Here is a 15,913-nt window from a genome sequence, read left to right on the forward strand (position 1 = left end):
AAAACAGTCCCCTTGGCATCTGGTGTTTTCATTGTTCCCAACCAGTTAATAAGGTTTACATATTACATTTCTACAGCAGTCCACAGTTTATAAAGCAATTTCCCATTTATTATTTCACTTAATTTTATATTTAGTTTGTCACACTGATGAAAACAAGAAGGTACGCCACAAGTACTCACCTGGTAGGACAATACTTGCCCTTTTCTCTTGACTGGTAACCGGGTTATGAAAGCAGCAAGTGACAGAACGATAGGTGTTATTTTTGAGAAGAACACTCGTCTTTAGGTGCAATAATCCAGCTACATCCTGAGAGAAGATTTTTGATGAGGGTGGAATTACGTTCCCTCTGCTGTCTCTCCACTCCATCAGGGCTTGTGGAAACCACCCTCCTGAGCTACACTCCACCATGAAATCTTTTGTGTCAGAAACCTGAAGATTAATCTGTATGTTCATGCCAAGAGCTGGAGGAGGAAAGAGAAATAACATTAATGATTGGTGTGGACTCAAGAATTAATAAGTAAATGTTTCCTTTCATTCTCTGTGGCTGATATAATATGCCATAAGTTTAATAGTGTTGGCCACAGTTAGGGCAGAGCTAATACTCTGATCCAAATCCAAGCTAACAGGAGACCAAGGTATTAACCATAGAAGAAATGATTGATAAATTAGACTTTGGAAATTAATCATTTATGTTTAATCTGATTTATGTTAATCTACCTATCAAAAGACAGGTAGAATGTTAATCTACCTATCAAAAGACAGGTAGAAAGTGAAAAATCAAGCTACAGACTAGAAGACATTCACAATACATCTGAGAAAAGAGTTGAGTCCAAAACACAATTTTAAAAATACTATAAATCAGTAAGATAGACAAATCTGTTTTTTTAAATGGACAAAAGATTTGAAGAGATGTTCAATTTACATACACACACACACAGAGGACCAATAAGTATATGCAAAGATGCTCAACACCACTAACTATCAGGGAAATAAATGCTAGTACTAATGAGTACTAATGCTTACCAAAAGTATGCTCAAGAATACTCGTGGTAGCATGATTCATAATAGCCCCAAACAGAAAGTAATCCAAATGTCCAATCACAGCATAGAATAGTACAAAGAAATGTGAAAGAACACATTTTGTTATTCACAATAACATAAATTAATAATGGTGAGCAATTGTGTATCTAAATGTGTGATTCCCCTTGTATCATCCTCCAGAAGAAGTAAAACTTATCTATTGTCACAGAAGTTAGAATGATGGTTACCTCCATAGGAGGAGAGTGGTATTGACTAGGAAAGAGAAAGATGGATCCTTCTGGGGTGCTGGAAATATTTAATATTTTGATCTAAAGGGTGAGTTCATGGGTGTCCCCATATGTGAAAATTCACTGAGCTGTACATTTAAGATTTGTACACCGTACTATTTATAAAGTGTACCTCAATACAAAAAGAAAAATAATTTTTTAAAAATCCAAATTAGAATCAAGTTCTATTAGGTGTCCTCATGTCTACATTAGCTATTTTGAAATTTGCTTCATCACTTTTTGAGCATAGAACCTGCATCAAGTTCTTTTTGGGAGTAAATACGTAAGTATACAAATAATAAATTTTTAAAAATAAAAATGATGTGTTTTGAGTTTTGGCTGCCAGTAATGATGATGAGGTAATTTGAGCCAATCTTCCATCTGAAGACAACCCAAATGTGGATGAAATACAAAAAGCATCTCCTAAAATTTGCTCAAAGTTCTAATAAGATAAAGAGCAATTACAGGACCTGAACAGGGAAAGGATTGAAATTAAGAGAAGGTTTAGCTATTTCTGCCTCTGAATATTTGCTTGTCAGGGAGGACAGCTAATGACCTTGAGTTTCTTTTAGAGAATTTCTGGGAGTAAGAGAGAAAAGATTGGAACCTAGAAGATGAAGATTCTGGTGCATTAACCCTACCCCATACCCAATTTGTTCTATCAGTTCAATGAAGTCTAATAAAACCTAAAGGTATGAGTGTGTGTGTGTGTGTGTGAGAGAGGAAGAGAGAGAGAGAGAGAGAGAGAGAGAGAGAGAGAGAGAGAGAGAGAGAGATTTGACAAATTGATGCTAAAATTTTCATACAGACACATACTTGCACATGTGTGAAATTGTATATGTAGTTATTTACTTAAATTATTAGAGCATTACTTGCACACCAAAAGCTTGAAAGCAATCTGCATATTCTTTAACAGGATATGAGTAAGATAATTTCTACAGCATCCACAATCCATTGCAATGTAACATTGCAACCATAGAAGGAATAGAAAAAAATTTATATACTGATATGAAATTTCTTTCAGTTCATATTATTAAGCAAAAAAAACAAGTTTTAAAAAACTATATAGTATGTTAGCATTTATTTAAAAAGAAAATATGGATATATATAAAGATTATATAGATATATACTTGTATGCCTGTGTTTGTATATGCGTGTACATATGTATGTTTATGTATATTATTTATATAAATGTAAAATATCTCAGGGAGTGATATTTAAGAAACTAATCATATTAGCTGTGAAAGGTGAAATTCATGGCTATAAGATGGGAATATATTGAAACTTTTCACCATGCACTCCTCAAATTATTAAATTTTGAATCTTGATGTTTTCATTCAGAAAGTAATATTTAAAGAAAACAAAAATCAGTAACATTTCTACATCACCACCATAATCATTAAAATGTGTAACAATAACATCCCAGTCATAATCCAAAAAAAATTGACTAATGAAATTTGACAAAAGTTGTGCAAGATCTTTATGGGTAAATATATCAAAGTTAACTGAAATAAAATTGAAATAAAATAAAGAAGGCTGAGTAAATGTTCATTGGTGTATTATAATAAAGAAACATGGCAAATCTCACTAAACCAGTCTATAAATTCAGTACAATTTCAATCTTAACTACTGAGAGGCTTTAATTTTTTAACTACAATTCATACATTAAAGGGCCAAACAGTTTTGAAGAAGGGTAGCAAGACTGGAAGACAGGCCCTATCATATATCAAAGCACATAGCAATAGTAATGTAAATAATCAAATTAAAAACTCATAAAAAGACCCATGTGGAGGTATGGACTTGGTAAATGACAGCAATACCTTACAATTATTGGGAATAGTCAACAAATATAAATGTTAATATTGAAAGACATTATCTCATAACAAACACAAAAGTAAAATCTGTATAAATCAAGAACTAAATGTGAAAAAAATCTTTAAAAATTTGAAAGGAAATATCTTTATAATATGAGAATAGAAAGATGTTTCTTAAATGTTACACAAATTATAAATCATAATTGGTAGATTGTAAATTTGATAATTTCAAAATTATATCTGTGCAAGAAAAATTACTATAAGTGTTTTTTCCCAAAAAAACAATAGACTAAATATTATTGCAACATAAATGAAACAGAAATGTAATATCCAGAATAAAAAAACTTCCCATATGGAAGGCAGTGTGGAGGTTCCTCAAGAAATTACGAATAGAATTACCATATGACCCAGCAATCGCTCTCCTGGGTATCTACCCAAAAAATTTGAAAGCATTTTTCTATAGAGACACATGTACTCCAATGTTCATTGCAGCTTTGTTTACGGTGGCCAAGACATGGAAACAACCAAAATGTCCTTCGATAGACGAATGGATAAAGAAGTTGTGGTATATATACACAATGGAATACTATTCGGCATTAAGGAAAGATGATACAGGAGCATTTGTGACAACATGGATGGATCTTGAGAGTATAATACTAAGCGAAATAAGTCAGACAGAAAAAGCAGAGAACCCTATGATTTCACTGATATGTGGTATATAAACCAAAAACAAGACAAACAAATGAGAAACAAAAACTCATAGATACAGACAATAGTTTAGTGGTTACCAGAGGGTAAGGGGGTGGGGGGTGGGAGATGAGGGTAAGGGGGATCAAATATATGGTGATGGAAGGAGAACTGACTCTGGGTGGTGAACACACAATGGGATTTATAGTTGATGTAATACAGAATTGTACACCTGAAATTATGTAATTTCATTAACAATTGTCACCCCAATAAATAAATTAAAAAAAAAAACTTCCCATAAATTAAGAAAATCATCAAAGAACTCAATAGCAAAATGGGTAAAAATAATAAACAGGCAAGAAGCAGAAAGGAAAAATACAATATCCATTATATAACAAAAAACAATTTACTATCAATAAGGAAACTAAAATCAAAATTGCCAAAGTTTAAAAACATGATACTTCCAAGTATTGATGTGGATATAGCTTTTGCATGACTTGAGTCCAATGTAAATTGGTCCAATCATTTTGCTGGGCAATTGCCAAATTAATTTGAAGATATTTTTATACAATGGCCTTGCAACTTCCCTCCTAGTTGTATATCCTAAAGGAACTCTTGCACACAAAGATTACAGTTTAACATGGGAACAGGAACTTGACTACCACCTTAATGCACAGCGATATGGGAATATTTAAATCAGTAGTCATATATTTGTGGGGTGGAATACTGTACTACAGTTAAGAAGAATGAATTGTATCTACTTGAATAAGCATGAATTGATATCAAAATAAAATACTAAGACTATAATCAGGTCAATAGAATATGTATAATGACAGTAATGTGTAAAATTTAAAAACACAAAATAATATAATCTATTTTTATGAATGACTGTACATAAACCAAAAGAGACAATATGAGTTTAATGATTATCTCTTGGAAAGGAGAAAAATGAATGGCACCATCGAGGAATACAAAGGTGACTTTAACTTGATCTGAAGTAAATATGACAAATTGCTAACCAAGTATCTGGATTATTATATTATTCTATGTATTTTTCTACAAATTATACTATTTCATTATATTGGAAAGTTATAAATTTTTAAAAATGCCCTGAGATCTTTTTCTCATGGCCCAGCATTAATGAATCCTGGATCATGGGTCCAGAGTCGCATTACCAAGGAAACCTGCAGATGACTCCTCTGTCCTTACCTGCCACCTTCAGATCCATGATGGCCTCTTTATGGGTGTCATCATCTTTAAAGAAACAGTGGTACTGCCCCTCATCAAAAATACTGATATTGTGGATTCTGAGCGTCACTTTGCCCTCTCCCAAGGCGTCCCTCAGTAACACTGTCCGATTTACATAGTTCTGAGTGTTTTTTCCAGAGAGTTTTTTCCCATGCTCATACACGTGAACTAGTTGGGAGTAGTGATCCCGGTACCAGCCCACGTTCATGTGTTCTGCATTCTGTGGTGGGGACAGCTGGCAGCTGAGCTCAGCATGTCCGCCTACCATGGCCACCTGGTGGCTCCTGGAGCTGTTCACACTGAAATGCTCTGTGGAGGAAGTTGGAAATCAAGGGTTTAGTCTGAAGGCCTGAGAAGAATGCTTCACCTAGATCCCTCTGCCCCGGACACATTAGCCAACTTTCTGATTCTTGATGCTAAGTCCTTTCTGACTCAAAACTTTATTCTCAGAGGTTTTTTCACTCTGGCAGCAGCTTTCCTTCCTCAGACACTTCAGTCACAGCCTCCTTATCTCTCCTTAGGGAAATTTTTTATGACCACCCATTTAACATTTCCCTTAATTATAACAAAACATGTCTTCATAGCACATATTACTACATGATATTTTAAATTTCTGTATTACCTCATGGCCCACTAACTTGTAAATCATGCAATAGCAGAGTCTTGTTTCATTTCCTTTTTTAAGTCTCTTTATTATCCCCAGTGCATAAAACATCACTTGGACATAGTAGGCACTCTGTAAATACTTAATGAAGGAATGGAAGGTACTCCCTAGTTGAGAGGTGGGATGTGAACCACTGTTGCTGAACAACATCCTTTACTTATCAAATATACCACTGCTTTTTTTCAGTATCCATTTTTGGTGGATTCAAGATGGCCACAAATTTTTTGATGCCCCTTCCATGAAGAGAAAGGGTCTATGTCCCCTCCTCTTCAAACTGTGTTCTGAGATTGCTTTGCTCAGGAAAATATGGCAGAAGACAACCTGCAATAATTTCTGAGCCTGTCTGAAGAAATGAGCAGCTCTCTCTCTCTCTCTCTCTCTCTCTCTCTCTCTCTGTAACATTCTTTCTGGAAGCCATGAGCTACCAAAATGAAGTCTGACTACACTGAGACATCCATGGCAAAAAGGCCATTTGGCATGCCATTTGACAACCCCAGCTGATCCCAGCCTTCCAGCCTACGCCACCCAAGTGCCAGACATCTGAATAAAGCCACCTTGGGTCCTTCAGACCATCCTGCCCATAAGCTGAATAAACCAAGTGACAGTCTATGCCACGTGGAACAGAAGAATCACCCAGCTAAGCACTGGCCAGAATTCTTGACCCACAAAGCTATGAGATATTAGAAAATGGTGGTTGTTTTAAATCATTAATTTTGGAATAATTTGTCATGAAGCTATAGATAACTATCACACAGCTCCTCACATTCTCTGAGTTTTTGCTTCTTTCAACTATGCCAAATGCTTTCCTGTCTCTGCCAACAATGCTTATCGTTCTCACCATAAGGAATCTGAATTACCACTTAAGGCCCACTGCACTAAGAAAAATTTGTGGACAGATCCAGGTCACACCATTTCTTTACCCGAGGTCCTACTAAACTTATAATTCAGAGTCACATAAATGATCACGGTTTATTCTTAAATAAAGGGATATATTCATTATGATTTGCCAGATTTTGAGTCTCCCTGGGGTAGATGGTAGGCATTAATCTGTCTGTTAGGTACATCATTACAGCGCTGTGGTATGGAGTTGGGGCTGAGAAAGACGCCGTCACTGACACAACATTTCTTAATAAGAAGTTGTTATAGGACTCATTTTTATCCTCAAAACTAGAACAAAAAGAGTAGGACCTGAGGAATATCAGTGAGAAAGCTTCCTCATTTCGTTTAGTGTCACTTATCTCCCTTATCTTCCCTTATAGATGTGACACACCATGCAAAGGAAATAGATAGTCCTACCTGAGGTGGGTACTACCATCAGTAAGAGAAGAATGGCCACAAAGTATCCAGACACACTGGAAAATAAAGGCTCCATCACACCTGGAAAATGAAATAGCAACTGTGGGATCGATTAGGCAGCAAGAATCATGGTAACACACACACACACACACACACACACACACACACACACGAGATAATTTTGAAAGCTTGCCTTTTGAGAGAATTCCTTTTGATGTACAACCAAATGACTCACTGAAACTATAGGTGTCAGACGCACTGAGATTATCTCTTTTCCTCTTTCCTTCCTGTGCTCTTACTGTGGCTCATTGCTTTCATCAATTTACTATTCTGAACAGCAGCTGTGGCAGACAAGAGCATAAAGGCGTACAGAACTCAGCTATACACATTTGGCCCCATCTGCTCCTTGGCCTGGGCCACTTACTCAGTGGAGAGCTCTGGCTGCTGCCTCTGATATTGCCTCATTTCCTAAAGGGAACACTTGTGTGCCTTTTGTAGGGGATAGGTCCGCTTTAGCAAAATATCTATAAGCCCACTGTTATGGGCAGGGTTTGACCAGTCTGAATCCATGGAACGTCTGGCTCTTTGCACTACTTCCACATTCAAAGGAAATGCCACAATAGTGAGCCAGGATCTCAATTCCACAATAGCTGCCCAGAAGGCCTGGGTAAAATAACTCATATGCAAGGTGAGTTAACTGCTTGTGAGATAAACTTGGATCAATCAGATACAGGAAATAGGAAGAAGCAAGCAGATAAATGCTACTCCTTTCTTACTTTATTTCTTAATTTCCCCCCTCACTTTTGCTGCCTAAATTGCAACTCCCCTCCAATAAATTCTTAGCAATACGTTTGGTCATAGGCTCTTTTTCTAGGAGTCCTAGACAGAAGAAAAAGGCATGGCTAACATATGGGAATATGTATTAGCATGCTGGATTGAGGGACCTATATTTGGTTTCATATATTCAATAGTTAAGAAAAGTCTGGTTCATGAAGGATCTCAAATGTGTCGATAAATAAACTATTAGATTTCACCTGCTAGAATATGGAGTGCTTATGTAAAAATATAAATGATGTGATTCTGTTTTGAGATTTGTGTTTTACAATACAAGAATATAAAATAATGTATTAGAGAGAAAAGGTACAGGTTAGCTGTCTCTTGCAATGGTTTAATCTATCCATTAAAAAGAAAATGGGATTAGAAAGAATGATATAGAAGAAAACAGTGCCACCGAGTAGGGATAGATATTTGCAAAACTTCAACTGATGAAGGGCTGATATCCTGAATATATAGTTTAAGATTTTTAATTACACAAATTATTTTTAAGGCAGGTAAGCCAAAGGAAAAGTAGGCAAGAGACTTAAACAGTCTCAACATAGAAAATACCCAAATAGAAGTAAAGATAAAAAAAAGATGAAGAACCTCATTAAGAATCAGGTAAATGCATAATAAAACCACAATGTAACATTGTCACACACACCAGAATGGGTACAATGAGAAAGGCTGACAATACCAAGTTTTGCTGAAGATACGGTACAATGTGGTGTACAGAGCATTCCTTATGTCCATGGCTGGTTAGAGTGCATTGGAAAGATGTTACAGTAGTCCCCCCTTATCTGTGGGGATACTTTCAAGACCGCAGCCAACCTCACCCACAGTGGATGTCTGAAACTGCAGATAGTACCAAACCTTAGATAGTCTATGATTTTTCAATACATACATACACTTTATGACTTTTTTCTTGGCATATATGAATTGCCAGCATCACTACTGTTGCACTTTGGGGCCATTATAAAGTAAAATAAGGGTTACTTGAGCCAATCACTGTGATACCATGATAGCCGGTCTGATAACCGAGATGGCTACAAAGTGACCAATGCGTGGGTAGCATATAAAGTACGGATTCACTGGACAAAGGGATGATTCTATTCAATATTTATTTATCTTCAAAGTGTTCTTAAACAAGGTGAAAGAAGATCAAAAGCAAACATTTCAAGACTGGTAAGCCAGCTTCCTCAAATTGTCAAAGACCTAGATTCATTCCGGATATTTTGGATATATCCTCGCCACACACCTTTAAACACACATACATGCCAATGAATGCATGCATGCAACAGCTTATTTTTCCCAGCTAAGGTGTATGCACATCCCCTCATAAGAGAAATCTGAAGGTGGCAACCCCACCCAGTGTGTGGGACTATTTGTTCAAACTCATTTTTGCCATCAGGATTCAACAACAATTCTCAAACAAGCACAAGTTTCAACTTGACTTACCTTTCCCTGAAAATAGAGCATGAAACAATGTTGTTCATTATGTATCATAAAATTTGAATCATTTAAATTTTCTATGATGAAGAAATTACAGTAAAGTGTCTTAAGAATATATCAGTGAAGATTGTGGACTATGGTTACAGTCTTTGAAAATGGAAATAGGAAGGATCATCTTTATCTTGATAAAGTCTACCTATAGACATCTCCATAAACATTAAGATGTGTGAATAAGAAATCCACCAAAGGGTAGAACTGAATATCTAAACCTATGTGGAGAAATTCATAATCTTGCTAGTAATCAGGTAAACACAAATATAAGATAAAGGAGATGCATTTTTTCACCCATCAAATGAGCCAAATAAAGAAGTTGAATAATATTTAGTGCTGATGAGAACTGAGACAATGGGGGCTAAAATTCACTGCAGGTAGGAGTGAAAATAAACCCATCTATTCTGGAATGTAATCTCTTAATTTAGCATTAAATTAAGGATTCATGTATGTGTGATATACTAAGGACATGTTTGGATATATATCTCAAGAAACTCTTTCACAGGGGCTCATGTAAAGAAAGGAAGGTTTCTCACAGTTCATTTTGTCAAACTGGATAAAAATGGGATACATCAAATATAAAGACAGAAAGATTAATAGCAAAATCTTGAAAAAAGATACACCATCTGAACAGCAAGAATATTAATTAATATCTTAGTATATTAATATTAGAACATTAGACAACATAGATTTCAGGACAAAGTATTAGCAAACATAAAGAGGGACATTTCATAATGATGAAAATAAAACTCATCAAGAAAACATAACAATCACAACTGTGTATGCTCCTAATTAAAGAGATTCAAAACGTATGAAGCAAAAACTGAGAAAAATAAAAAGAGAAATAGACAAATCCACAACTATAGGAAAAGTAAACTGAAATCAGTAAGGATAAAGAAGACTTTAAAAATCCTATAAATATTACCACTATATTTATAGAAGATTATACAACAGAAACTGAAAGTACACCTGGGATATTCACCAAGATAGATCAAATACCAGACCATAAAATAAGTCCCAATCAATTCCAAAGAATTAAAATCCTAAAGAATATGACCTCTTAACATAGGGAATTAAAACAGAAACTATTTCTTTTAATCTAGAAAGAAAAAAAGAAAGAGAGATAAGAAAGGGGGAAAAAGAAAAAGAGAGAGAAAAGGAGGGAGAGAAAGAGAAAGAGAGAGAGAAGGAAGGGAGGAAGGAAGGAAAGAAAGAAAGAGAAAGAAAACATATATTCTCCTTTGTATGGCTGGTATATATATCTTTAGCATATGTATTTTCTTTCTTTGTGTTCCACCAGACATAATGCAATGAGAAAAACATAGTATTTATTATGTGGTATTTCAGCCTAAAATAATTAACCTAAGTCTAATCAAGAAGAAACATCGTACAAACCCAAACTGATGAGTATTCTGCAAAATGACTGTCTTATAATTATAAAAAAATGTCCAGGTCATTAAAGTGAAGGAAAAACTGAGGAACTTTTCCAGATTTAAGAAGACAAGAGAGACCTGAAAAGTGGATACTCCACATAATCTTGGATTGGATTCTTTTGCTATAAAGAACTTTATTGGGACAAAGAGTAAAACTTAAGGAGTCTCTGCTCATATTAGTTCTAGTCTTGAAACATTGATGAAAGTTTAAAATTAATTCAAATTTTAGGTAATAAGAGATTGTTACTCCCACCCTAAACATGAAAATATTGATAAGCTATAGAATTAGAACTTTCTCAAGCCCACAAGAGAATTAAGGGCTCAAAGAAACCTAAGGAACTAAATTCCAGAAAATAGAAAAACTTTTCTAGATGAAAAGAGACCTACTTCTAGCTTCTTTCACCTCTAGTGGAATTTTTCAAGGAGGAGAAATCCACCATAGATAGTAGTAAGACAAAATAAGGTAAACTTTTCACAGTCATATGTGGGCTAAGCTGATAGATTAGAGGAGCTCTTGCCACAGAGCAAGTCTGTATACAACACTAATTCTTTCCCAAGAGAATTCAATTAGTGCATGAGAGTAGTATACCAAAGACTGGGGACAGGGCATAACAGGTGAGAGAAATCCCCTAAGGCAGGCAGGATATACCTTAAGTGCAAGGCAGTGGCTGCTGAAGATTGAGGGAAAGGTAGAAAACATGAAAGAAATTCTTCCTAGACACTCTTTCATCAATAGCGCTGCATTGGCCTTCTAACAGCTGGGGGCAGGGAAAGAGGGCAGGGAAAGATCTCCTAAGAAACAGAATAGCTAAGTGATGACAGGAGAGCAAAAGAATTCCCAAGTGAATCAAAAAGCCAGTAGTTGGAATATAAATTAGAGAGGAACCTCTCAGATCAGGAAGATGACAACTGGGTTGTAGAGCATAAAGATATCTCATACAATTTGCTCCCAGGCTTTTTTTAAAGGAAAGTCCTGATCTCATGCCCAAAGTATTTGAAGCAAGTAGTAAAACTAAATGCAATGAAAGCTGAAATTGCTCAGACATAGCTCAAATACAAATTAGATTAATCTAGTCACCCATATTAGAAGACGGACAAAAGAAGGAGCATACATTTTTATGATTAAAATTAGCATTTAGTACTTAGAATTAACATATCATTGTCTGACATACAATACAAGCTTACAAGACATGAAGAAGCAATAAAATGTGACACATTATCAAGAGGAAAGAGTCAGTAGAAGCTGACCCAGAGATGGCTCAAATGTTTGATTTACAACTCAAGAACTTTAAAACAATTATGATAAATATAATAAAATATTAGTTAGAAAAGTGACAACATGCATGAAAAGATGGACAAATTTTTCAGAAACTTGGATACCACTTAAAAAACAAAATGGAAATGTTAAATATTTTTAAAAATGTGACTTTGGATATAAAGAATTCATTTGAATGGGTTGATGACAGAACACCACAGAAAAAGGTGCAGTGAACGAGAAGAGAGATCAATAGAAATTATCCAAATTAAAAGAGAAGAAAAAGTGAAAAAAGAAAAACTGGAACAGAGCATTCATGACATTAACAGAATAAAAGACAAAAATCATATGATCATTTCAACAGACGCAGAAAAAAAATCATATCACAAAACTCAACACTTAAAACTCTCAGAATATGAATAGAAGAAAACTCTCTCAGTCTGATATAAGGTATATACAGAAAACCTACAGCTAATGTCAGACTTAATGGTGAAATGTTAAATACTTTCTGTTAAGATAGAGACTAAAGCAAGAATATCTGTTCTTATTACTTCTATTGAGCAGTGTACTTATCCTATCTAGTGCAGAAAGGCAAGAGTAATGGCACAAAGATCAGAAAGAAGTAACGCTAATTCTATTCACTAATCTAAAAGTAAACATATAGAAATAAATCTAATAAGTACAGAAAGTTTACAATAAAAATTATAAAACATCTTTGCAGACATTAAAGAAGACCCACATGAGTGGAGAGATACATTATGGTCACAGATCGAAAGACTCAGTATTGTTTGTAAGTCCATACTTTCAAATTTATCTATAAACTAAACTTAATCCCAAAATCCAAGCAAGTTTTTTGAGGAAACTACATAGCTCATCAAAAATTATATGGAAAAGTCCAGGATGCAGAGTAACCAAACATTTTTTTTAAAGGACATAGTTGAAGATCTAACACTATTTAATCTCAAGATATATTACAATAATCAAAACAGTGTTCTGTTGTCAGAGGGATAGATGCATATACTGATAACTGGTTTTTGACACAAATTCAAAGTGCAGAAAATGTGGGTCTATTTCTGGACTCTATTCTATTTCATTTATCTATTTGTGTATCTTTGCAACATTAGCACACACTCTTGACTGATATATATTGAGCTTTGAAATCGGATTGTCCAACTGAGTTCTTCATTTTCGAGAACAACCAGGTAACTATCTACAGATTTGGAAAAAAGGCACACCATCTTTCACAAATAGCTATTCTCCTTTAGGGAATCAGCTTCTGCCTTGCTCCTGGGCTCTGGTACAGACTAGGTGCGTGATAACAACACAGTAGGTGAGCATAAAGATTTACACTGGCTCATAAAACAGCTGGTAATCTGACTACCTGATCAGAATCTTGGAATGAACAAAGGAGGACAATTAGTGGCAGGCAGTCTGGAAAAGTTCATGTGTGAATGCTCTCATAGGGAGCACAAAGTATGAGCAAACTCATGAATTATTGGCATGGTCATCCAAGCTTGCCTATTGCAGAAGAAGCCCTCAATAATCAAGTGGACACCACATCCCACCCTGTGGATGTCAATCAGCCTTTTCTGTGAGCAACCCTGGTATTTGTTTAATGGGCTCATATACAAAACAGCCATGGTGGTGGGGTGTGATCTATGCATGAGCTCAACAAGATGGATTCTCCTCCCCACAGTTTCTGCCTACTGAAACCACTGATTGCCCAACTGCTCATGGCAGGGATTAAACATTAAGCCCCATGTTTTTCACTCTTTCCCTGGATGAGAAACTATTTTCCACTAATTAATTATATTGGACCTCTGCCACCATAGAAAAAAGGGCAATTTGTCTTCACTGAATGGCATAATTATCCTACATATGTGATTGCCTTCCTCGACTGCAATGCTTCTGTCGGCATCACCAAGAACCCATTTATAATATGCCTTATATGTAGTCATGGCGTTCCATACAAAATGGTCTCTGGTTGAGGAACTAATTTTACCATTTAAAAAGTGCAGCAATGAGCTCCCACTTATGGAACTGACAGATCTTACTATACATTCCTTTACACAGTAGCAGCTGGTCTTAGAGACCATTAGAGTGGCTTGTTGAAGACTCAGGTATGGTGCTAGCTGGAAAGCACCATCTGCAAGGCTGCAACACTACCCCATAAAGATCAGTCCATCTTTGAATCTGTGACTTACACCTGGTGTTTTTAATTCCATTGCCAAAATGCATAGGCTCAGGACTAGAGAGACAAAAGTGGCAGAGGTTCTCTTACTACCATACCCAATAATCCATTCATTATATCTTTGCTTCCCATTCCCATAATTTCGGGCTCTGTCAGTTTAAAGGTCTTCTCAAGGGAGCAATAACTTCGTAAGAGAGAGCAATATTTGCCTGATGACAAGGATGCTTAGACTGCCACCTGGCTAGTTTGGGTTCCTTTTGCCATTGAATCAACAGGCACATAAAAAATGTATCAAAATCCAGTTATCAAAAGGAAATAGACATTATCAAGTCAGAGAGAACTACGTCTAGAATCCAGGGGATTCTCTTGAACACACCTAATTACTTCAAGTTCAGTAGTAGATGTTTATTAAAGACCACAATAATATTTATTACCACAGTAATGTAATAAAGGCAAGAACACTAAAGATTCAGATGCTCTAGGAATGAAGATTGGGGTCTCCCCACCAGGTAGAGAACCCCAATATTCTGAGATGAATGAAAAGGAAGCCTAGGTTAGATAGTGGGAAAAGTCATAAATACTACTTAGAGCTTTATAACTAGTTACTGACTTGCAGACTAGAGTCGCTGTACCTATTTTCTCCTTTGGTGGGGTAGTATTAGAAGCAAACTCCACACAATTTTCTCTTGGGGGACTAGGTAATAATGTAGTTGAAACACTGGAGGTCAGAGTTTATCAAAAGGCTCACAAGTCTAAAAAACATGCCCTTATTTTATTATATATATGTACACACACACATGCATACACACACACACACACACACACACACACTCATCCACATATCTCCACTAGGAGAGCATGAATGTGTGCTATCTACAAGGGCCTGCCTCTAAATCATCACACTGTGAAACACTGACACCTGGCCTTTTAAATTTCTGAAGATGGCAGCACCTTAAATCTGAAGGAGACCAGTTTAAATGACACTGAGCATAAGGGAAAATCAGAATGAATCATTGTCTTAAGGAGGAATAAGTATCCCTTGCTTTTATCCTGAATGCACACTTCTCTGCATTTCATGTTTCTCTTAGTACCTGTAACATATCTGACAAAAAAGGAGGCAAACTTGTTCTCTGCATTAACTTTTCCCAGAAACGATTTGCCTCTGAGCTCAAAATATGACTCAAATTATTTAGCTCTGTGAGCTTTCCCCAAATGAGCCAGTAGCAAACTTCTCTTAGCAGGAAACAACACAGGAAGGAAAATTAGATTTTTTTTTAAAGACTTACAAAATGGAACCTGGGAATGGCCACTGCTAGATTGGAAGAGGAGGATTAACTACTCACCTATATATGACTTAATCCATTCAAAATTTGAACAAGTCCTTGCTCCCTCCATGCTCCCAGAAACACCACCGCTGCTGCTATATAATGAGAACAAAGCAAGGCAGAACTGCACTGGCAACCAGCTCAGTCACAGTGGATGATTCAAATGAGCAGACACAAGTCAAGCCAGGGCAAGTCAACACCAGCAACAGCACAGTAGCAGAGATACAGCTATCAGCCAAACTCCTAAAGAAAGGAAATTCCCTGTCAAATATCACCTTACAAAATTCAATTTGGTAAATATATTTTTCATAATGCTCTTTCTTATGTAATTGCAAGTATCATCGATTATCATTGTTTTCTGAATAAAACTTAAG

The 15,913-nt window shown here is 35.8% G+C and overlaps 1 protein-coding gene across 1 annotated transcript in view; it reads right to left on the reverse strand.

Annotated features, from left to right (window-relative positions):
* The window catches only part of LOC308500351 (selection and upkeep of intraepithelial T-cells protein 1-like), a gene marked incomplete at its 5' end in the record, with an annotated part of 39,393 nt that extends 23,784 nt beyond the window's left edge, over window positions 1-15,609 (reverse strand). Inside the window, 4 exons of the mRNA XM_081054906.1 lie at window positions 180-461; window positions 5,018-5,365; window positions 7,017-7,097; window positions 15,558-15,609. Coding sequence (XP_080911032.1) covers window positions 180-461; window positions 5,018-5,365; window positions 7,017-7,097; window positions 15,558-15,609 — 763 coding nt within the window. The remainder of the gene's footprint in view (window positions 1-179; window positions 462-5,017; window positions 5,366-7,016; window positions 7,098-15,557) is intronic.
* Window positions 15,610-15,913: the final 304 nt, after the last annotated feature.

Source organism: Rhinolophus hipposideros, assembly GCF_964194185.1.
Source record: "Rhinolophus hipposideros genome assembly, chromosome: 8".
Lineage (NCBI taxonomy): Eukaryota > Metazoa > Chordata > Mammalia > Chiroptera > Rhinolophidae > Rhinolophus > Rhinolophus hipposideros.